Source organism: Lipophrys pholis, assembly GCF_963383615.2.
Source record: "Lipophrys pholis genome assembly, chromosome: 13".
In the NCBI taxonomy this organism is placed as follows: Eukaryota; Metazoa; Chordata; class Actinopteri; order Blenniiformes; family Blenniidae; genus Lipophrys; species Lipophrys pholis.
Window position 1 is genome coordinate 24,857,891 of NC_137632.1, and position 23,193 is coordinate 24,881,083.

At 41.4% G+C, this 23,193-nt stretch overlaps 1 protein-coding gene across 6 annotated transcripts in view; it reads left to right on the forward strand.

Annotated features, from left to right (window-relative positions):
* The window catches only part of LOC308119017 (radixin), a 39,513-nt gene that overhangs the window by 11,816 nt on the left and 4,504 nt on the right, over positions 1-23,193 (forward strand). For 3 of the 6 annotated variants that reach the window (XM_080478787.1, XM_080478789.1, XM_080478788.1), the window contains exons 3-12: positions 10,281-10,364; positions 14,951-15,046; positions 15,183-15,305; positions 16,488-16,639; positions 17,393-17,476; positions 18,693-18,839; positions 19,457-19,553; positions 19,659-19,822; positions 20,701-20,831; positions 22,225-22,385. In XM_080478787.1, coding sequence (XP_080334913.1) covers positions 10,281-10,364; positions 14,951-15,046; positions 15,183-15,305; positions 16,488-16,639; positions 17,393-17,476; positions 18,693-18,839; positions 19,457-19,553; positions 19,659-19,822; positions 20,701-20,831; positions 22,225-22,385 — 1,239 coding nt within the window. Of the gene's footprint in view, positions 1-10,280; positions 10,365-14,950; positions 15,047-15,182; positions 15,306-15,825; positions 16,160-16,487; positions 16,640-17,392; positions 17,481-18,692; positions 18,840-19,456; positions 19,554-19,658; positions 19,823-20,700; positions 20,832-22,224; positions 22,386-23,193 lie in introns of those variants that run through there. The other 3 variants (XM_080478785.1, XM_080478786.1, XM_080478790.1) reach the window with 2 other exon arrangements.

Sequence of the window (23,193 nt, forward strand, 5' to 3'; positions counted from 1 at the left end):
TTTGTCCTTGTATAGTGTGTAGATAATGCTCTTTCTCCTGTATGGTGTTGCTCGTTGTGATGGTTAATCTGTCGTGTGGAGTGAGTTACGTTCTGGTGGAAGTCCGTTCCCTCCTTGATGCACGAGCCCTGCAGGTTCTGATGTTCACCGGCCTGCAGTGTCTCAGGTTGAGTTCAGCCTCCAGAACAGAACACGTTCTCGAACTTTGTTTCTGAAAATATGTGTTCTCTAGGAAAATTCCTTTTTCCACGGTCTCCATGGACAGAAGGGTAGAGCCAACATTGCTGCGGCTCTGATGAGCCTCTGCAGTGATTTTCTCCTGGCGGAAGGTCTTGTTTTGCACCCTAATTAAAAGCATTGCAGTCGTTTTAGACGCTGCTAAAAACCTGCAGCAGAGACGTCACAGTCACCTCGATGGTCAGTGGTCGCAGGTGTGTATAAATACAAAGAAAAATGCCCGTTTTCTGTAGTGAAATGAGTAACGTAGGATGAAGTTTGACGTTTGAGAAACAATCAAACGAGGCACTGGATTGAATGAGAGAGGAACATTTACAGTGTGATCTGAGAGACGGCCATGCAGACGCACCAGACGAAGGGAATATTTACTAGAGCGAAAGAGAAAGTTGGAACAGAGACCTCAGATTATCAAGGCACCCTCCAGGGAAGGACAAAAAAAAAAAGGCTCACAAAGGGACGAGGGAGGATTTGGGGAGAGGACTGAGTGACAGGCACTTTGTTCCCATCAAGTCCAGGAAAAACGACACCCCGGCCACCCTGGAGGGAAACTCCCACTCCGGTTACATTCGACTGCACTTTGACATTAAGCCTCGCAGTTTGGTGGTAAAGCCGTCAGCCCCCCCCCCCCCCCCCGCTTCATATGTGCTTTGTCTGTTTTTCTGTGGAAATGCTTAAATGTCACATTGGATTAAAAGCTAAAAAGTCGAGTCTCCCCCTGCAGGCGCTGCCTCATCCAGACTGGACCCATAAGATAGCGCTGCTCCATTAGCTTGTAGCGAATATTGTGCCAGGTTCAGACGCGAACAATAACTGTAATGTCTTTTTGTTGTGTTTGGCCACGTGGAAGTCGTCGGTCGCCCCCATGTCCCGCCTCTCCCCCCCCCAATGGCAAGATGTGGAACAAGCTCCTCAGCCTCAGGCGACTATTAAAACATAGGATTTACCCAAACCTATATAACATTTCCCGAGGCTGTTTTTTAACGCACGCGTGCATGCACTAATGCTACACGAGGGACCCCCAGCACGCCTTTCATGGGGGGCTCCGTGTGTTAAATTAAAGAGGTCATGAAGTGGTCTCATCTTTTCTTGCTGTTCTACTGTAACACTTCATCTCAGTTTGCTTCTAATCATTTAGGTCAGGGGAGTTGACCTCATTTTTGTTCAGTCGCCACACACAGAACAATTTTATCTTGAGCGGGCAGGACTGGTGAATCAGTGTCGTAATAATCTCTGAATTTCAGTTTTTCGAATGTTTTTCTTTGTTACACAGAGTATGTGTGATGAAGATTTCTATATTATTGCCCCCCAAAAAAAAGCAAGAATTGCTACAATCTCGACATAAAGCCAATTTTAAAGGTGTCATATTATATGTAATGTTTTTCCAACAGTAATATACCTGAAAATGATGCCCAGAAGTAAAGTAAGTCTGTCCTCTCTCTCCCTGGCTTGTATCAATTTTTTAAAAAGTGTGTTGCTCCACCAAGCGAATCAGAAATCAAACCCTATATAGTGTCATCGGGGGTTTAGCCAATCCCAGTCAAGGTAAGCCTTCCCTTTGACCCTTCCACAACTAGGTAGCTCTGCTCTGGCACATGGCACCACGAGAGGAAGTACTTCCTCCTCTTCCCAAGATGGGCATGTGTGGGCCGAGCCAGTCCAGCTCACACAGACACAGCAGATTCTGAACGCGGCTCCCATGATCCAATATTCAAATGGAGGAAAATCAAGGAAAAGCTGGATTTGCGACAATAAACTTTGAATACAACGTTTTGGGAAAAATGAGACCATGTGAAAGTTTTGAAAAGCTCTATGATAGGAGATTTTTAATGGTACTTTCTGCATGGCATCTGATGCTAGTTTTTTAGCTTTCATGGCAGCATTACTGATATCTCAGTGTTGTGTCCACTACTCTTAAGAAATTGTAAAAAAAAAAAAATCTAGGTTTTCTTAGAATTTTGGTCCAATTTGCTTTGTGGTTTGGCCAGATCTGAGCCTCTTGCAGGCCGGTTTTGGCCCACAGGCCTCATGTTTGACACCCCTGGTTTAGGTCTTATCAGCTAAGTGTTAATGTGGAACCAATCGCATAACTTTCGTTTAAATTTCAATAACCATGTCATAATGACTTATTTCAGAGTTCTTCTCTGAAGTGATATAAATTCCAATTTAACAGATTTCACCTGTTTAATGTTTCCTAATTGTGATTTTTAAAGTTAGCTGCATTATTTAACCAGTCTTCAAAACCAATTTGACTTTAAGAAACCTGAGGAAACCTGCGACCTGAAGAATTACTGAGTAAGCACATGATATATGATCTATTTATATATATTCAACGTATATATATATATATATCAACCCGAGGTTTGGTAATGAGGCCAGCATCTGTTATAGTCCCCCACTGACATGTTCGATCTTTATTTAGACTTTACTACCTGTACATGCAGAACTTGAAGTCTTCAAGTAAGTTTTCTCTGCCATGTTGCAGAAATAGTTTCTGTTGAACTTAGCATTTGGAAAACCATTTTCATATTGACTTATAATCTTTTGTTTAAGGATTTTGGCAAACCTGATTGATCAGAGGTCGGAGGTATCCTTAAAGCTGCAGCAGGTTATCTGCATTTTAATATGCAATTCTGCAATGATTTTAAGTCAGTAATTTGACTTAAAATCCTCTTTTTGAGATTTTAATACTGTCCAACTTTAAATCGGGTAACAGTTAGAGGTTTATCAAATGTATATTTGCATCTTATACAATCAGTGTCATAAGTGCAAATTTTCCAGATATTTGCACATAAAATAATGAAAACAAGCCTTGCTTAGAGCTTCACAGTACACAGAAACGCTATCGTAGAGCTGTGTGCTTTAGATATCTTTATAATCTAATGTAAAGGGTCTGCTGTTTATTTTCCCAAAGGAGCTCGTCTAAAAACTAAGACTGCTGTGGAAAGCTGGACCATCAATTGACCTAAATTCTGCTTAAATATGATGTATCCCCTGATCAAAACCAGCGTGGCGCAACGTCCTATTTCTCTGCATGTTTACTCTGGCAATGATGATCAAAATGGTAATAATTCACATCCTGATGAAATAAATATTAGTTTTACTCTTAAAAATTAAAAAAAAAAATCTGGATCAGCGGAGACTCATTTCTCACATGCACCAGATACTGAGTGGGCCTATATTAATATACGATGAAGCAGGACGTCTTAAAAGGGCTGGAATGTTTACATCGTGCCGTTCTCTACGCCCACGTGTGCGTGGTTGAATAAAAAAACACTCCACTCCAGTGACTTGGCACCGTGCTTCCGTGTTTACAGTAATAATTATCAAAACGCTGTGGTCTGAATATGAAGCGAAGAACAAAAAAGCAGTGGTGATTCCAGCTGATGGTTCCCTTATAGAGTCCTAAGCTGGCCCCCTAGAGAGGGTTGGCATTGGTCCATATCCATCACAGTACATTGGACGACTGGCTGCGTAGATGGATGGACCCCTCTTAGTTACACATCAAAAAGCTGCAATGCTTTCTCGTTACCTTCCCCGAAGCCAAGCTAGACACAGTGGACTAACTGCTCTGCTGACAATGCCCTGAAAGCAGAAGACTAAACAAAGGGCCTTCGTGACCCTTGTGGCAAAGAAAGATCAATCAGGGCAAACTGACAGAATATATGTGTGAAACAAGCCCAGAAGTCTATGAAGTGAGCATCAGAGCACTGTCATTATAACCCCTAAACTTACCTTTGTGCTTTATCTACAAGAAGATAATTGTGAAGTGCAGAAATTAAGGGAGGAAGGTGCACATCCCGGAGGCTTCAGGTTGTTTTGGTTTCCATTAAAGGTGAATTGATTTCCAATATTGTGTGTTTGGAGACATTTTACACACTACAGTTTTACAGTACACGCCTCACTGGGTGCATATATAAAGCTTTTTTTTTTTGGTTTGTTTGATTGTGGTTAAGCTTTGTTTGCTCATTGTGTGTGTATGTGTGTGCGCGTGTGTGTGTGTGTGTGAATGAGCCAGCCTGTTCATTCAGGGTGTGAGATGCGGTGGGCCGTCGTGCATTATTGATTTATAGCTGCGTTTTGCACATGTTGCCCCTCGTGGTGATGGTTTCCCCTGGGGGCTCGGGGGCTTACAGAGGGCGGGCGCAGCGAGCCCACGCTAAAGGCTTTAAATATTTCAGAGGGCCATTTTCATTTATATAATGGGAATTATCCAAGTCACTAAATCTAATTAGAGGTGGGGTGTGAAGTTCAGCACCTCTCTTATCGCCTCTCTCCAGCTGAATGTATTGTTTTAGGAGAAATGTCAAATCAGTCGTACATAATCACAAACAGGAAAGCAAAAACATTGAAAAATCTACAGAAATCCAGCTAAAAATGATCATTTCTGTCAGAGTTTTTGGCTCATTTTTTCCACCAATTCCATAGAATGTAATATTTATAAAAACGTTGAAATGCCTCATCAGACACCCTCAGGGGCGAGGCTATAAGCTGGGCCTCATCACATTGTTTCAGCTTTGGGCTTCACGAAAGCTTTTTTGGCTGATTGGGAGGAAATCCCTCAACTAAAATCCAAAATATGATAAATTGCTTCACGCTAGACGAGTGGAGGCTGTTTATGTTTATGTCACAGTGGTGAAATGAGATGTTTGAGAAAATGCATCGAGCTTAGAGGAATCTTTGTTTTTCACGCACTTATTTTATTCAAACAGCCTGAAATCGCACTTATATATTGCAGTTCAGTCTATATTTTTGTAGAATATTTTGATGCAGTTTGATTTGATTGTTAAATTTTTTGCAAGAAATTGTAGGAAATTAACAAAAATCACACTTTCATTTTAACACCTTATGTCACAAATTTGTCTCAAACTGCTTCTGGCCTTAATGTATGCTGCATACCGTAAACATACCAAAGATCATATTTCAGGCAATTCATCATCGGTCGATTCAAAATCAATAATTTGCATGATATCTAAATGTATTTGCATCAAATACAAAAAAACGTGCAGTTAAAATTCTACATTAAAGCAAAAACATTTTTTTTAAATTTAGCTGTTTAAAAAAAATCAGGTATTAACATATGCTGTTGAAATAAATTACAACATTTGACTGCCGCCACAGTTTTTTATTATTGCCCATCTACTCGCGCATGAGCAGTAGAACTATTAAAATAAACGCCCAAAAGGCAACGAAAGGTTTGCGTTTTCACTTGAAAACGTTGCCGTGTAAAACGAAGCCTTGGGGGCAAGAGAAGAACAACCGATGTCATTCAGGAAAACAAACCACAAACACACTCACATCATCTACATAAGTGTTGATCGCAGATCACAATACTCTTTCCTGATATCTTGTAGACCCAGAAGAGTTACTTGGAAACACGGGATTTCAGGAGGAGGAGGAGGATAGGTGAGGAAGGAGGCGCATGGCCCCGGTCGCCTTTAAAGCCTCTGTTAACCAGCTTAGCAGGCAACAGCTTTTAATTATGGCTGTCTGAGTCTCTCGCAAACAGTGGACAGGTGGGCCGCCTCGGCCGCCTCGACCTGGACACACTAGCCTACTATTTAGCCGTCACCACTGGCTATGAATAACATGGAGGCAAACACACACGTTCAGCCTCCTCAGCTCCAGGCCTGCTACAGAAACTAAACAGCACAAGATTTAACATAAGATGGCAATTAAAACATATAAACCTCTAATTAATCTTAAGACTCTTAAATAAGAGTGTTTTACAGCATTGGCGATCGTTTCTGCTCTTTTATTGAGCGGCTCACAGGAGGATTATAGCTTCGTGGCTCAGAGTCTTATTAAATCCTTCCTTCACTTTCTCTCTTATCTCTGCGTCACTGTGCCGTGTGTCTCTTAAGATGTCATGGAAACTAATAAGAGCAACGTTGCCCAATGTATGGCCCACGGGCCAAAACAGGATCCATCAGGAGTTCAATATGACCCGTGGGATGCTTTTGGTTTTTTTCACAGAACTTGTCTGTCTTACTTCTCTTTACGGCACAAAACATTTTTTTTTTTGTTTGTTTTACATACAAATGATTCACAAAGGAAGACTTGGATGTGTACATCATGCATGAGGGGGGTGGACTTTCCCGAAATGCTGCTATTCTGCATACACATCACGACTGTAGTAAATAGTTCTTCTGCATATGCTCAGTAGAGCCAATCAGAACAAAGTTTCCTCCATTGTGTCATGACTCCCAGTCCATATACTCCTGGGAGTTTTGTTTTGACAGTCACCGTAATAACAATCCAACTTGGTCGTCTGTCCACTAGAATGTCCGTGTATGAACATTGTTAATGTTTATAGTCGATTGTTCTCTGCTGCGTGTGTGTGTGTGGTTTCATGACAAAAACAATCAACAGCGCCAAACTTTACTCCTGTAAACAGACATCGTTTTCAAAACGTTGCTGTGTAGATCCAAAACTTTTCTAAAACGGTGCGTTTTCACTTGAAATGTCGTATATACGGGGCCTGAAACTCGATCTGAGAGACGAGCGACGCAGCAGTGAAAGCCGTCTACTCATTATTTGAGCTAGTTTATTATCTGATCTATGAAACAACATTTTTACCATCAGTATAACGATGGCGGCTCACAGTACGAGTGCATATGATCAGGATACAATGACAATTAAATGTGCATCTACAATACGTCTGTCGAGAGATCTCAATCAATGGAAGTGTCGTAGCTTTTGTCCTCGATGGTCTTTGAGTGGGTCAGTGGTGCTAAAGGTTTGTATAACAAGGGTCTGTGCTGATTTTCTCCCTCTTCATCTGCAGAAGGTGCTAATAGGTTTCTCGTGTTACTGTGACATGTCATCTTCAAGTGGTATTTGTAAAGTCAGCGACCGGCAGCTTAAACGGGAAACTAACCACATTCACTAAGTTTCATTAGTTTTTATGGGCAAAAATAAAGTTCGAGATCTAAGACAAGTACTTGGCCTTGAAAAGTTTCACGCTATACTCCACCGGCGACCATCTTCGTCCCATAGATATTTAATATTTTAAGCTTTCTGTCGCCAGCAGCCAAAATCTTCAATGAGGAAACTCATTCATTGATGTGCTGGCTCTCTGCGGCTCGCTTGTTTTCCAAATCCAAACATTTGGTGTTTTCGATACCGCTTTGTGTGTGGATGATTTGTGACCCACGGTGAACTGGCCATGTGTATCTTGCACTTTACAAAGTCTCAGCTGGGATTAGCTCCAGGTCCCACAATCCAGTCGAACCCAATTAAAATCATCCAGATCCAACAAATAACATAGACAGAAAAACAAGCTATTTTAGCTTTAAAATAATATGTCTGAAAAATCATGCAAATAAAACTAGTGCCCGTTTTCAAACAGAAGTCCACATTTTTTAGTAAGTCAGAGTGGGGGTACTTTTGTGCTTATAAGATGTACATTATACACAGTGGCGGTCAAACCTTTACAGGAATCCAATAACAAATGTATTCAACCAAGACCTTAAAAACTCAAAATAAGAAATCTTTTCAGTTACTTTAACACTTTTCACCATATTTATTATGCTTTAATGGCACATCTGTGTGTTTTACACAGAGATAACACTGTGGGGTGTGTTTTTCAATGAATTCCCTTTTAAGGATTATTCTTATCTTAAATAACTTGTTTCTCATCTTGGGGGGGGGGGTCAATCCTTTCTAGTCTGACTTGTCAGCGCGTTAAAAATCCCCGTTAAGGCTGCCCACAGAGCTTTTTAGGCGATTACAGTGAAATCAGCATGAAGGGTGTTGCTATGGAAACCTTATCAAGCAGAAAACGGAGGCACATGACACCAAGTGAACCACGGGAAAGTGAACAGTGTGCATGTTCCGCATGAACAGTGGCTGCGCTCCCATACATACAAACGGGTGTCTGTACACACACACACACACACACACACACACACACACACACACACACACACACACACACACACACACACACACACACACACACACACACACACACACACACACACACACGTCTTCTTAGTGAGAAGAACATGTGTATGTTTATACACATGTTGAGATCGTAGTATTTCAGGAGTAATTGCTTTTTTTTTTTGCATATTATAGACATTTTCGTCAAGTATACTTTACCACAACAACAAAAAAACACTTAGTTTAAATGCATTATTTAGATTAATTTAAATCTCGAATTAGCCTTAATGTATTTCGCACCTGAAAGTTGGCTTTATGTTGACATTGTAGTAAATATCCACAGTAATTGGTTTGTTTTGTGAGAACATAGACATGTTCATCACGTATGCTCAAAGTTTAACTTTAAAGTTTCCTATGGTTTATGTTTTACCGGTCCGGATCACTCGAGAAGAACGTGAGCTGTATGAGGCCACTGAACCAAAATGAGTTTGACTCCCCTGACATAGAATCTTATATATTATGTGTTAAAATCTGACCCTCATAATGATCAAAGTAGCGCAAATGGGTTCGGATGTGGTTTACATTCAGGTGAGTGTGTAAACGTAGGGAATGTTTCTGTGGGCTGGTGAGGCTTTGCTCTGCTTTAGTAGTGGGTCGCGAAAGCCCTCATGTGACGTGGCAGAGAAAAATGAAATCAATGACATTTCACATAAAAACATGCTTTCATCTCAGATTATGGCTGCTTAGTTTACGGAAGCAACTGAATTTAGAGAAAAACTGTAGCAAAATCAGCAGAAATCATTTCATTGTCCCAAAAAGACAAACATAATGTGTTTGTGTGTGTGCAGCCACACGTGTGCGTGTTTGGGTGTTCGGATACGTCTGTGTGTGCGTGTGCATGCATGCTTTTTTGTGTGTGTGTGTGTTATGTTCTGTGTGTCCTCTTTTGCAGCTTTTTGTGTGTATTTTTCAGGTCAGTTGAGCCATCTGTGCCTTTTGAGTATTCTGACTGCTGGTTTCTTGTGATTGATGCACCGCGGGTATCATCTGCTTGTCTTTGTGTGTGTCTCTCTCTCTCTTTCTCACACACACACATACACACACACACGCTTGTACACCCCTGACTGATGCTGCAGTGTTATCCCTGAGGCTGCTAACAACTTTGTACTGTACTCTCATCTTTTGTTCAGTTTCTCCTGCTCTACATCGCTCTCTCTCTCTCTCTGAGGGTGACTTGAGGACAGGTTTTCTCTGCAGGCTTTAGCTGCAGCAAATGCAGAGGATCTGAACACAATCCTGCCATGTGTGTGTTCAGCTGTCTGAAGGTGAATCATTGTAAAAAGCCCCACTGCCTTTGCAGGCTTTTCGCCTCAGAGTCAAATTGTCCAACATAAAGAACATGCATAATTGCAGGGTTGAACCCTGTTATTCCACCTTCAGATGGTGCGTCTGTTAATGTGGAAGCAGCTCTGGACGTCTGCAGATGCTTATTTTTGGCTCTGAAAGTCACAGCTGACTGCAGACCCGCAGATTTTCATCTTTACCGCGTCTCACTAATGATTTCAAAGATGCACAAAACACTTATTTATTCATCATGAATAATTCACAGCAATGCAGATGTGCTTGAATTGAGGTTGTTTTACTTTTTTTTTGGGCACGTTAAAATCCAACTGCATTATAAATGGCTTGCAGGGATGAAGAGGAACCTAAAACTTCTAAAGAATTAAAATATGCAAGAAAGAAAAGTTGCAGAAAAGCTTGAGTTGGACTTCAATTATATAAGACATTTTCTCAGAGCACAACACACTTTGGCACATCAATGGCTGCCATGCAAAGTTCTCCATCTCCATCGGGTGCAATTTGAGTGTCTTTCTACAATTTAGATGATTTTTTACTTTTTTTTTTTTTTTTTTTTACTCCCGTATAGAAAGACTGTAAACAGGCCAGAGCAGCTTATTTGAGTTGCAACCGTAGCTCGTGGAATAACTTGAGAAACATGCAAACTCCACTCTGAAAGGCATCGAGCTGCTGCCCTTTCATCGTTGCTAATTTGGTGATTTTGAAACAGCTATGTCTCAAATTACCTTTAGTGGATCTTGTGACATGATATCGAAAACAAACTTTCTTACACTTTTGCATGTTTTTTCTTTTTTTTGCAGATCAACGTGCGCGTCACCACCATGGACGCTGAGCTGGAGTTTGCCATCCAGCCCAACACGACGGGCAAACAGCTCTTCGACCAGGTGAGGAACACAACGCTGCAGAAACACTGCACGGCTAAACTGTCATTTTTCATTATATTACAGAAACCCATGATCAAGATTAGGTGTTAAATCAAAAAATTCCAAAAACACATTTAAATCGGGTGAGGAGTAATTTTACAAAAGTCATCTTCAAACCTTCATCATATTATGGAGATGTGTGTGCGTGTGCGTGTGCGTGTGTGTGTGCGTGTGCGTGTGTGTGTGTGTGTGTGTGTGCCAGTGGGTGCTTGGACGGGTTTTAGTTGGTACCGGTTCTGTTCCGAGACTGAGCACAAAGGCCTCTTTGTTTCAATGTCTAAATGGAGAGCTGTTGGGAGACAGTGTGTGTATGTGTATGTGTGTGTGTGTGTGTGTGTGTGTGTGTGTGTGTGTGTGTGTGTGTGTGTGTGTGTGTGTGTGTGTGTACTGTCTGGGATTTCAAAGGGCAGCTTTCAGTGTTGTTTCATGTTGGACTGTAAAGGGTTGATGGGGTTGTGCTGATCTGGAAGAGAGGATGACGATGCTTGAGGTAATGAGTTGTTCTCAGCCGGTTTTTGACCTTCAGATTTTTCTTTTTTTTAAATATATAGTATATATTTAAAGGGGTCATATTATCCAGTTTTTCCAACACTTTCACATGGTCTCGTTGGTCTAATAACATTGTCTTCAAAGTTTATTGCCTCAAATCCAGCTTTTCCTTGATTTTCCACCATTTGAATATTGGATCATAGGAGCTGCATTCAGAATCTGCTGCGTCTGTGTGAGCTGGACTGGTTCCGCCCACACATGCCCATCTTGGGAAGAGGAGGAAGTACTTCCTCTCATGGTGCCATGTGCCAGAGCAGAGCGGCCTAATTGTGGGAGGAGTCAAAGGGAGGGCCTACCTTGATTGTGATTGGCTTAACCCCTGATGACACTATATAGGGTTTGATTTCTGATTGGCTGGTTGAAGCAACACTCTTTTTAAAAACTGAAACAAGCCAGGGAGAGAGAGAGGACAGATTTTCTTTACTTCTGGGGCGTCAGTCCAAGTATGGGGACGATCATTACTGTTGAAAAGCCATTAGAAAGTGAATTTTGCATGATATGTCCCCTTTAAGGCTGCATTTTGAGATAACAATACATCTATCATGTCTGAATTATTTATGAAACATTTCCGACTAAAAGAATCACTGCCGCTCATACACTTTCTGCTGCCAGTGCGCTTTTCCACTTGCATCACCAGATAATTGTTGATGATGCAGTTTCATGAGGAACATTTAAGACTCTTGACACAATTTGTTAGTAAGCTACATTATTGTGTTAAAGCCATACTGTGACGCTGGGCGTCAAACAATCTTTAGTTCAGGAGCCATAATATCCTCACCTCGACAGCATGGCCTTGAGGCTAGTCTGCTATCTTTCACAGCAGCAGCAGCAGCATCGATATCTCAGTTTAGGGTCTCAGTGTTGTGTTGTGTCCGCTGCTCTAAAGAAATTTGTTTAGAAAAAAAATAAATCAATGTTTTCCTTGAAATCTTGACAATTCTCTTGGTGGTGTGGCGGATCGGAGCCTCTTGCAAGCTGGTTTTGGCCGCCGAGCCTTAAGTTTGACGCCCCTGGTGTAGAGAAACTGTGGGAGGTGGTGGCACTTCTTAAAGATTCTTCTTGCTCGTGCAAATCTTGATGATATATGACTCATCATACTTGTATTTTTCTTCACTAAACCAACTATAAAATCTGTAGTTGTTGGTATTTATTGTTATGTGATTCCTTTCCATATTTGTCTATATGTGAACCTTGAATTTAAATGAGTGCTTCAGAGTAATAAATGAAGAATGCAAGCAATGATTAGGACTGATTAAATAATTTCCCCACTTAAAATAAATATTTCCCTGCATGGTGTCCACAGTCTTTGCTTGACTAGATGAATTCTGACCCCCTGGCAGGTTTAAACTGGGTAATATCAAACAGTGATGAGAAGTCATTCTATAAAGTGTACTTTTGTGCAGCTGTGCGGATTCCTGTGTGAATCCTGCACAGGAACAATATCCTGATTGAGTCGACTCGCCCGGCTGCCACTTTCCCACACACACACACACACACACACACACACACACACACACACACACACACACACACACACACACAGCCACCGCACACAATAGTACAAAAGAGAAGATTCTTTGTGAGTGAGAGTGAGCGAGACAAACAAAATCGTGTTATCCTACACCGAGGACACGGACTGACCTCTTCCTGGCCTCGTGTCTGGGTTTTCTTTCTTCTGATGTGTCTGCACATTTCACAAACGCTGCAGCAACAGATATTTAGGGGGGGGGTGTAAAAGAAATGCCCGGCTAATTGGAATCGTGGAAGTGGCATCAGTGGTGAAAACATTCTCTGGTAATTGATTTTTCACTTAATAGTGGACAAAGTGAACAAGTTAGGAATTGATTTTTGCATTTTCAGCCACATTGCACCAGATCGAAGGGCCGCGGCAATATCCCCCCGACTCGGGGCCCGTTTCCACGGCAACCATTTCCAGTTTAAACCAGTTAAAAGGCAAAACTTTTGCCGTATTTTGGCAGTCTGTTTACAGGACAGTGTTGATGGGTTTTGTTTTATTTATTGCGTATTGTTCTCTGCCCGCATGTGTTTGTGTGGCTTCATTACAAAAACAACCAAGAGCGCCACCTTGTGGCCCGGCATGCTAACTACATTGTTTTCAGTTGTACTTTTCTGAAACGAATATGCAAAAATGTGATGCGACAGGAGTTTTTGGATCATTTCACTGTACTCTGAACCAGAAGGTTTCAATAAAATTGGCTTCATGTAGAAATTGTAGGAATTGAAAATATAGGCCTTTTTTTTTTTACATCTGTGCCACAAAAAAAAGAAAAAAAAAAACTTTAAATGTTATTATGGCTCTATTTTACTGGTCTGGCCCACTAAAGATGACATTCGGCTTTACGCGCCTCTGAACAAAATCATGTTCGACACCTTGATTTGAAGAATCCCGAGCAGGTAAAATCTGCACAATTTTTGTGAAATATTTGCAATTATTCACACTTTTCCATCAAATCAAAGCTTTTTTCTTAATTTGTAGATCATGTTACAATCCATGCAAACATAACTGGTTTCAGTTCAATCCGTCTTTTGCAATTTGTGTGTTTGCATGTTGATATATTGCAGTAATGATGAATGCAGCCATAGTTATCGCACAACCTCGAGCGCAGCATGTCTCTCTTTTACCTAACAAACCTTTCTGCATTAATCTCTGCATACAAGATCTTATTGTTTTGTTGTCTGTGAGCAGCCGAGTCTTTCTGAGATGATTCAGCTGCACTGCGACAAAGTTAGAAACAATTCAGCAAAATGTAGAATCGCCAAATGTTCGCTTAGGACTGAAAACCACCAGGGGAAAGAGGCTGTGAATAAAGCACACACACACACACACACACCCGAAGAGGAAAGGCTGTAGCGCGATGTGAAAGCTTTTTAATCAAACGTTTCTGAACTCTCTCTCTCTCGCTCTCTCTCTCTCTCTCTCTCTGATGTCTTTGTGTGTAATCAGTCAGGGTTGCTACTAATGATCCAGACAGTTTGAATTTATTATCGCCTCTCGTGCTTCCCTCTTCCTCGGTTCGGCTTGTAATCGCTTCTCCTTCATTCTGAAATCTCGTCTCGTCCTCTGCGGATTTCCAGCAGCTTCCAGATCCTTCCTGAGTCCCGGCAGAGGCCTCGTGTGTGTGTGTGTGTGTGTGTGTGTGTGTGTGTGTGTGTGTGTGTGTGTGTGTGTGTGTGTGTGTGTGTGTGTGTGTGTGTGTGTGTGTGTGTGTGTGTGTGTGTGTGTGTGTGTGTGTGTGTGTGTGTGTGTGTGTGATGCTCCAGCTCCCTGTGCAGTAGTGTTTGGATGGTCGTTATGGATTTTGTTTATGCACTCAGGCGACACACGCAGGTATTTAATCAGTGTGAGCAGCGTGTCTGTGGCGGCTGCACATGAGACACTGACAGTTAATGATACACCATCGTATTGACTGTAGAGCCTGTGTGAGGGTCCACATCCCAGTCTGTCTCGCTCTCTCTCTCTCTCTCCATGTCTTTCTCTCTGTCTCTCTCTTTGTTTCTCTCCCTGCTCTCTCTCTCTTTGTCTGTATCTGTCCCCCTGTCTGTCTCCCTCCTTTGTGTCCACCTCTCTTCCTGTCTTTTTTTCTCTTTTTCTTGCTTTCCATTTTTTCTAACTCTTTCTTTCACTCGCTCTTTTACTCTATTTCTGTAGCTTTTTTCCTCTCTCTATATTTTGCTCTTATTCTTTCACTTATTCGCTCTTTCCGTCTTCATCTTATCTTTTTCATAATTTTTTCATTCTTTCTCCACCTCTCTTTTTCCTACTTAGATTCAGTAAATGGGCGTTCACATGATATAAATTGATAGAAAAGAAAAACATTTAGAATCTCTGTCACTGACGAGACACTCGTCGGTGTGGCCGGTCCAAACCTTCATGACGAAGGAGCAAAGCTTCTTCTTTATTTGAATTCAATTAACGAAAAAGTGTGAGAGTAAAACGGGGAAATCTCAAAGTGCTGTTTGTTTGTGTGTGTGTGCAGGTGGTGAAGACGGTGGGTCTGAGGGAGATCTGGTTCTTCGGCCTTCAGTACACAGACAGCAAAGGCTACGTGACGTGGCTCAAACTGAACAAGAAGGTACCAACAAACTTCTAACTCCCTCTAGATTTACCATCCGAGATCAATGAATTCTCGCTGACGAACGGTAAACAGTCGTCGCCGTCTTCAAAGACGTTTGACTGGACAGATGAGAGGTTTTGATTGGTCTCCGCAGGTCACCCAGCAGGACGTGAAGAAGGAAAATCCTCTGCAGTTCAAGTTCAGAGCAAAGTTTTTCCCCGAGGACGTTTCTGAGGAGCTCATCCAGGAGATCACACAGAAGCTCTTCTTCCTGCAGGTACGGAGCAGACGGACACCCGACATCAACATACCGCTGAAGTCTCGCCTGAATTCGCAACGTTTTCCCTTCATTCGTCGTCGTTCTCTAAACTCGGAGGATTTCGAGGAGCCGGGAGTCGAGCTGAAGTCCAACCCGAACCAGTCGATGTGTGATCCGGATGAGCAGTTTAGGCCCCGTTTACACGTTTCCAGTGAAAATACATTGTCTTTGCATTTTTGTGCCTGAAATGTTTTCCATTTACGCGACAGTGTTTTGCCTACGATGTCCAAGATGATCAAGTTGGATCGTTACTACGGCGACTGTCGGCTATAAAACTACAAAGTCCCAGGAGAAATACGGACTGGGAGTAGCGTGGATTTATTAAATTATTTTTGTTTTTTGTATTTACATTACAACGTATTAGTTTTTGCTTTTTCATTCCAGGAAAGTTTGGCCTTTACACAACGTTTCACGTGAAAAGGGGTCATTTTTGCATTTTCGTTACAGAAAAGTTTTGGCGTTCCAACAAAGTTTTCATCGGATGACGTGCAGTTTTTGCATTTTTTTGTTACAGAAAAATTTTGCATTTACACGACATTTCACTTGAAAACACGACAGGTTTTTTTCCACGTTTACGTTCTAGAAAAGTTTCATGTTTACACGACAGTGTTTCGTTTGAAAATGCTTTGGGGGGGTTTTCCCCCGTTTTTCCTTCATTTCTTTCCCCCCGCACTAACAGTAGGAGTACACGTTCTCATTCTCCACCTACTGAGCATGTGCAGAAGAACAATTTTCCACGGTCGTGGTGAGCATGCACAGTAGCAGCGTTTCAGAAAGAGTTGCGTTTTCCTGTGTTTCCATGGAGACTGAACGTAAGCGTTTTCAATAAGTTCCTGTTCTTCAAAAAAACTTTATGTTAATCTGAACACCGTCGTTGTGTAAACAGACACACAAAATGTAACAAACGTTTAGCGTTTTCACTCTCGGTTCTATAAGTGTTCAGACTGTAGATATAAGGCCTGTATTCTGAATGTTTAATATACCAGCCACTGCGTTTCTGACTGCAGTCTACAGCTGACTCTGTGTGTGTGTGTGTGTGTGTGTGTGTGTGTGTGTGTGTGTGTGTGTGTGTGTGTGTGTGTGTGTGTGTGTGTGTGTGTGTGTGTGTGTGCGTGTGCGTGTGCGTGTGCGTGTGTGCAGGTGAAGGAGGCCATCCTGAACGATGAGAACTACTGTCCTCCAGAGACGGCCGTGCTGCTGGCCTCCTACGCCGTGCAGGCCAAGTACGGAGATTACAACAAAGACCTGCACAAACCGGGCTACCTGGCATCCGACCGACTACTGCCGCAGAGGTGAGGCCAATACTTCTACAATACTACACTCGGTACTTTGAGGAAAACTGGCTTCACAAGACGTTTGGAAGTTATTTTAAGACAATAACTGTATTTTACTGGCCTGTGATTCACTCCTGAAGCTGTAGCCAGCCTTTTACATGATAAATATTGTGTTCATGATAGGCTTAGTTTCTCTGATTAATCTATAATGCTACTGCAGAAAATACTTGTTCTAAACCGTCGTTTTGATTAAATGTTGGATTTTCTGGAATTTTGCAATAACAACATGGTTTTAATGGCTCTTTTAGATCCACAGGAAATAATTAATATATGCTAAAGGATTCTGGTTGAAGAGATGCACCTGTTGTACTTTTTTTTAAGGTTTTCGGGTAGTTTAACATACATCTGATGATCTAGTTTTAATTCAGTTTGTCATTTACTGCTTTTATTAGCTATTATATGAGTTTGACTCACCATCTTGACCGGTTCTGGAAAAATGTTTTCACCTTCCATTTCATGCTTTTTCATTCTTAAAAGGTCTATTGGAAAAATCTATTTATTCCCCATCCGCTGACTATAGATGCTGTTTCCATGGTGATATCATTATTTTATTATAGTGGGCAGATTATTGTCAAGCATGAGATCCGAGGTTAAACTCAACTGGCTCATAAGAATAGTCGTAATCTAGTATTTGTGTGTTCATATGTTTAATTCTTTAATTCCGTTTTTGTCCCCCCTCCCCTCCCCCCGTTTCTTTTGTGTGCTCTGTAGAGTTTTGGAGCAGCACAAGCTAACAAAGGAGCAGTGGGAGGACCGAATACAGACCTGGCATGAGGAGCACAGGAGCATGCTCAGGCGAGTGAGACGCTTTGCATCCTGGTTTAATTACACTCTCGTGAAATTCCTGCTAATGTAAAGCTTGGCTGGTTTTCCTCATGAACCAGAATGGGCTTTTTTACTAGTGTAAAAAAAAAAAAAAAAAACTGAGCTTCTGCTGGTACAGCAAAACTATACGAGCCCTAGAGTGTAGTGGTGGCTACTACATGCATTATCCATTAGAGGTAAGCTTGGACCAACACCAACCAATGTAGACTGTAATATAGACTTGCATTAACCTCCATGGCTGGGTATTAACCTCCAGCATTTAAAAAAAAAAGCATAGATTTGCATAGATGAGCTTAAAAAAAAAAAAAAATATCAGGATAAACCCGCATGAAAACTGTTGTTTTTACTATCAGGCTCTTCCCGGTGCATATATTTATTCACCACTTGCCTTGTACATATTAATATTTACTTACTTAATATTTCAGTGTTCTATTCTGTGTGGTGGAATGCCGTAAAGAATTTACTTCTGGGATTACTAAATATTCCTACCTGCATAGACTTGCATGAAAAAAAACCATAGACGTAAATAAACCTGCATAGATGACTATAAAAAAAGTGTAGACCTGCATGGACTGGCATTAAAAATCCTAAGCCTGCATTGTGATTTAAAAAAATTAAAATAAAAAATGGTCAGGCCAGTCAAAAAAAATAAAAAGCCTATACCCTCATGGATAAGCATAAAAGCATGAACTAGCATTTAAAAAAGTGTATAAACATGCATATAAGAGCATTAAAAGGGCAAAAACATGCAGAAACTAGCATTTAAAAAAAAAGCATACAACAGGATAAACCTGCAAGGAATAGTTGTTTTTTTTTTAAAAAGCATTGAATAGCATATACTGGCATAAATTTGCATGGACGAGTATTGAAATCGCAAAAAACAGGATAGACCTGCTTGTACTAGCGTTTAAAAACAAACAAACCCACAGACCTTAATAAACAAGCACCAACAGAAAACGTCGATCAGCATAAACCTGAATGAAATAGCATTAAATAGCAAACAGCAGGATAAACCTGCAGAAATGAACATAAAAAAGCATCGACCAGGATAAACCAGTATGAACTACCTTCCAAGACAAAACATTTATCTGCATAAAACCTGCAAGAAGTTCATCCTAGACTCTTGATTTCCCTCACGGAGATTTTAAAACGGACTCACAATGTCCTTTCCCGTGTGTGTTTGCAGGGAGGACGCCATGATGGAGTACCTGAAGATCGCTCAGGACCTGGAGATGTACGGCGTCAACTACTTTGAAATCAAGAACAAGAAGGGCACGGAGCTGTGGCTGGGCGTCGACGCGCTGGGGCTCAACATATACGAACACGAAGACAAGTAACTAACACACACACACACTTTAGAAACTTGTATATAGACAAGCACATATTTTGAACTCTGAGTTGGAGTCCATTGATTTGATAGCAGCGCCCTCTTCTGGTTAAGAGGAGCATTGCAATTATCACGTTGAATCAGTCAGCAGATGAATTTTTCTTTTTCTTTTTTGTGTTTATAATTCCATCAGATTTTATTTGTAGGTCATAACAGCTGATTCTCATTTGCATAAATCCTGTAAAGTTGTGAGGCTGAGTTATATAAAAGCAATTGAATATATATTAGTGGATTTAACTGAATCTGTCTAACAAAACAATTTAAAAATAAATTATCAAGAAGATGGATGGAGGGTGACAGACACAATGGATTATATCCACTGATGTTTTTGGTCCTTGAATTTTTCTTTTTAATGTTTTAGCACTATTTTATGGGCCCAGCCCACTCAAAATGAAACTGTGCTGCATGTGGCCCCTGAACTGAAATGTGTTTAACACACCTGCTATAGATTGTAGCTGAGAAGTCTTTTTAAAAATCAGTGCATTGTGACTCCGGATTTCACACAATGGTTATGATTTTCTATCAATATTGCTTCTATGATGTTAAAGCCGTTTCCTCCTCAGGTTATCACCAAAGATCGGCTTCCCCTGGAGCGAGATCAGAAACATCTCCTTCAGCGACAAGAAGTTCGTCATTAAGCCCATCGACAAGAAAGCTCCAGTAAGCTTTAATTGGAAAAAAAATTAAATAGTTAAAATAAAGGCTCTTTAATATTCTACACGCACCTTTTTCTTTGTTTGTGTATATGATCGGCGCTTCTTCCAGGACTTTGTCTTCTACGCTCCTCGGTTGCGGATCAACAAGCGCATCCTGGCCTTGTGTATGGGAAACCACGAGCTGTACATGAGGAGGAGGAAGCCCGACACCATCGAGGTGCAGCAGATGAAGGCGCAGGCCCGAGAGGAGAAGCACCACAAGCAAATCGAGAGGTGAGCACTCTCAGAAATGATCTTCTGTCCTCACGTTGTCAGTAATCTTGTTCTTCATTTGTGCGTTTGTGTCTTGTTTATCTGTTGGAGTCGAGGTGTTTTTGAGTTGATTTATGAAAATCTAAGTCTTATGTATGCAAACTTTAAGACCAAAACAGATGGTTTTGAGACTCAACTTTAAAAAAAATATATATCTATATACATCTGAAGCCACAAAACACGTGTAACCTTCATAATGAGGAAAATGCAGTTTATGAAGTTTGATACGTAATTTTGCTTTTTCATGTAAAAAACTGGAAGCAGCAGTGTTTAAGAAATGTTGATATAAATGTCTGAGTTACTGATTGCATTCAGTCTTACATGTTTTAAATGTTGTTTGGCGGCTCCATCCAGTTGGGGTGAATTTGTTCTATTTCTTCATGACGAAGACACAGTGAGCTTCATCCATCAAGATCTTTACCTTCCAGATGTTTCTTTCTTCAAAAGGCCATGTGCTCCAAAGAGCCAATCAGAAATCAAACCCTATATAGCGTCATCGGGGGTTTAGCCAATCCCAATCAAGGTAGGCCTTCCCTTTGACTCCTCCCACTATCAGGCAGCTCTGCTCTGGCACATGGCACCACGAGAGGAAGTACTTCCTCCTCTTCCCAAGATGGGCATGTGTGGGCGGAGCCAGTCCAGCTCACACAGACACAGCAGATTCTGAATGTAGCTCTTATGATCCAATATTCAAATGGAGGAAAATCAAGGAAAAGCAATAAACTTTGACTAAAAAGTTTTTAGACAAATGAGACCATGTGAAAGTGTTGAAAAGCTGGAGAATTTGACTCCTTTAAAGTGGAGGACCAACAGTTAAAAACCAGCCGCTTATGTCGCAGAGCCCAGCTGGAGAACGAGAAGAAGAAGCGCGAGCACGCGGAGAAAGAGAAGGAGCGAATAGAGCGAGAGAAGGACGAGCTGATCGAGAGGCTGAAGCAGATCGAGGAGCAGACGCAGAGAGCTCAGAAAGGTACGGAAACGTGCTGCTGCGTGACTGTTTCAGGACGAACACCGATTCTGTTGATGATACTTGAAAACTGACCCAAAGTTCTCCTCCTTCATATCCATGTTTTCACTGTAAGGCTGTCGGGTTGCAAAGGGGTGGAAAATGTCTTGTGAATTTCATAAGAATTATAGCAAAGTCCGTTATCAATATCGTAGAAGCGATTAAATTCCAACACACAAACATTTACATGTGATATTTGTAAGTTAACATATTACCACATAATATCGTCAAAGTTACTTTTAGTCCACAGGTTCTAATGTGTGTCTTTGGATCAGGATTCTAGAAATAATCTGTGCATTTGATGGGAGGAATGGCATAGATATTCAACTGCACTGAGTCAGAATTATGCTCAAATATATTTTCCCAACTATATTTAAGTTTCCTATTAAGAGCCAGACTTCAACTTAGTAAAGTCCTGGTTTCTGCCTGTTTATTCCCATAAGTTGTGGAGTTATTGCCCTTGTTTCTATGAATATTAATCCTTATAAATCTCCAATACGATTGATTTTGAGCTTTCCCCGCACAGATTTTGAATATATATCAAAAACAGTCAAAACTCAAGACATTGATTTTATTTTTTTAAAGTTCCCACTTTAACTTAATTCACAAAAATGTCAGAAATGATGGTGGAAAACATTTTAGGACACAGTTTAGGAGGAACGGGAAGGATCCATCTTGTTTGGGCAGACGTATGAATGCTACTTTGGTAAATAAAGGAGAACGATGTTATTTTGGTGATTGCTCCAAAAGTGACTTAATCACTTTTTAAACAGTGTTGGTGTAGAAACAAGATTATCTGTCCACGAAATCCAGGCCCTAGTTTGCATTTTACAGCATTTCTCACAGGTCAAAAGGTCAAATGTTGACCTTGTCCCAGCAGTGTCGGAAGCTCGCCGGCTTCAGCTGGTTCAGCAGGTTGTTTAATGTCTCTGGAGGCCAGCCAGGAACGACACACTCTCCCAAAACACATGTTCCTCCTGCTGTCACGGCAAACATCTCATCTATGTGGATTTGCCCAAAACACAAGCTCCCAAAAGTCTGTGAGGACCACAAAACATTCCAGAACACCACATGTCATCCCTGTAAAACGCCACACATCAATCCCGTAAAACACCATATAACTCCACGAGTGTCACAGAGAGAAATAAGTGATAATAGTAGCCATTGTGTGTTTGTGGGCTTGCAATAGTTTCTCTGTTTGAGGAGAACTGTGCAGAAAATTCAGAGAATAGAACTTTTTTTCTTCCCTTCCATGTATTTCTGAGACACAATGAGATGTGGTGTGAGTGCTGCACTCTCGTGCGCCTCGCGGCAGGTTGCTGGCTTTGAGCCGTGCTCGCGTGTGATTGGTCCTCAGAGCTGGAGGAGCAGACCCGCAAGGCGCTGGAGTTGGAGCAGGAGAGGAAGCGAGCGAAGGAGGAGGCCGAGCGGCTGGAGAGGGAGCGGCAGGCGGCTGAGGAGGCCAAGGCGACGCTGGCCCAGCAGGCCGCCGACCAGATGAAGAACCAGGAACAGCTGGTATCTTCCCAGCATGCACCTCTTTCGTCCTCCCATCCGTCGTCTATAACAAACCTCACCAGACTTAAGGCCCTGCCGAGTGAAAGCGCTAAATTTCCACGTCATTTGTGGCGTCTGTTTACACGGCAACGGTGCTCAGAGCCACTGAAAACTGAATTAAATTTGTCTGCTTTATTTCTAACTAATAACTATTATTTCTAACTAATTTATAAGTAACTACATCATTTTCAGCATTTCTGTGTAAACGGACATGGGTTTTCAGAACGTTGCCATGTAAACGCAAATCCTTTTATCAAACGAAAATGCAAAAACAATGCATTTTTACTTGAAACGTTGCCGTGGAAATGCGGCCTAATATAACAGTCAAATTAAAGTTAAATTTTTTAGAGGTTTTTTAGTTTTTTTCTTCTTCTTCTCTACCCAGTTGAACTTAAGTTTTAATGCCACACAGTAATTGTGACCGGTGTGACAGATGCCGACTATGTATAAGGCTGATTATTGCTTCTACCTTCAAAATAAAAGCCTCTACTAGCAACTCGCACATTGAGAAATATCACGTTAACAGGAGCCGACATTGGGATTCAGTGTGAATTTGCAGGAAGTCTACCATCCAGCTTGTATTTGATGTGTGAAGGAATGTGTTACTTTCTAGGTTTTTTTCCTGTTCTTATTGAACTTGTAATGATAGATCCTCAATGTTGTACTTTTTTCCCCTAAACTGCTGTTGGCTTTGAGGACTGCCGGCCGGTTGGACGTCACCGTCGAGCAGTGCTTAATTTGTAAATCATTAGGTCCCCGGAACACAGGT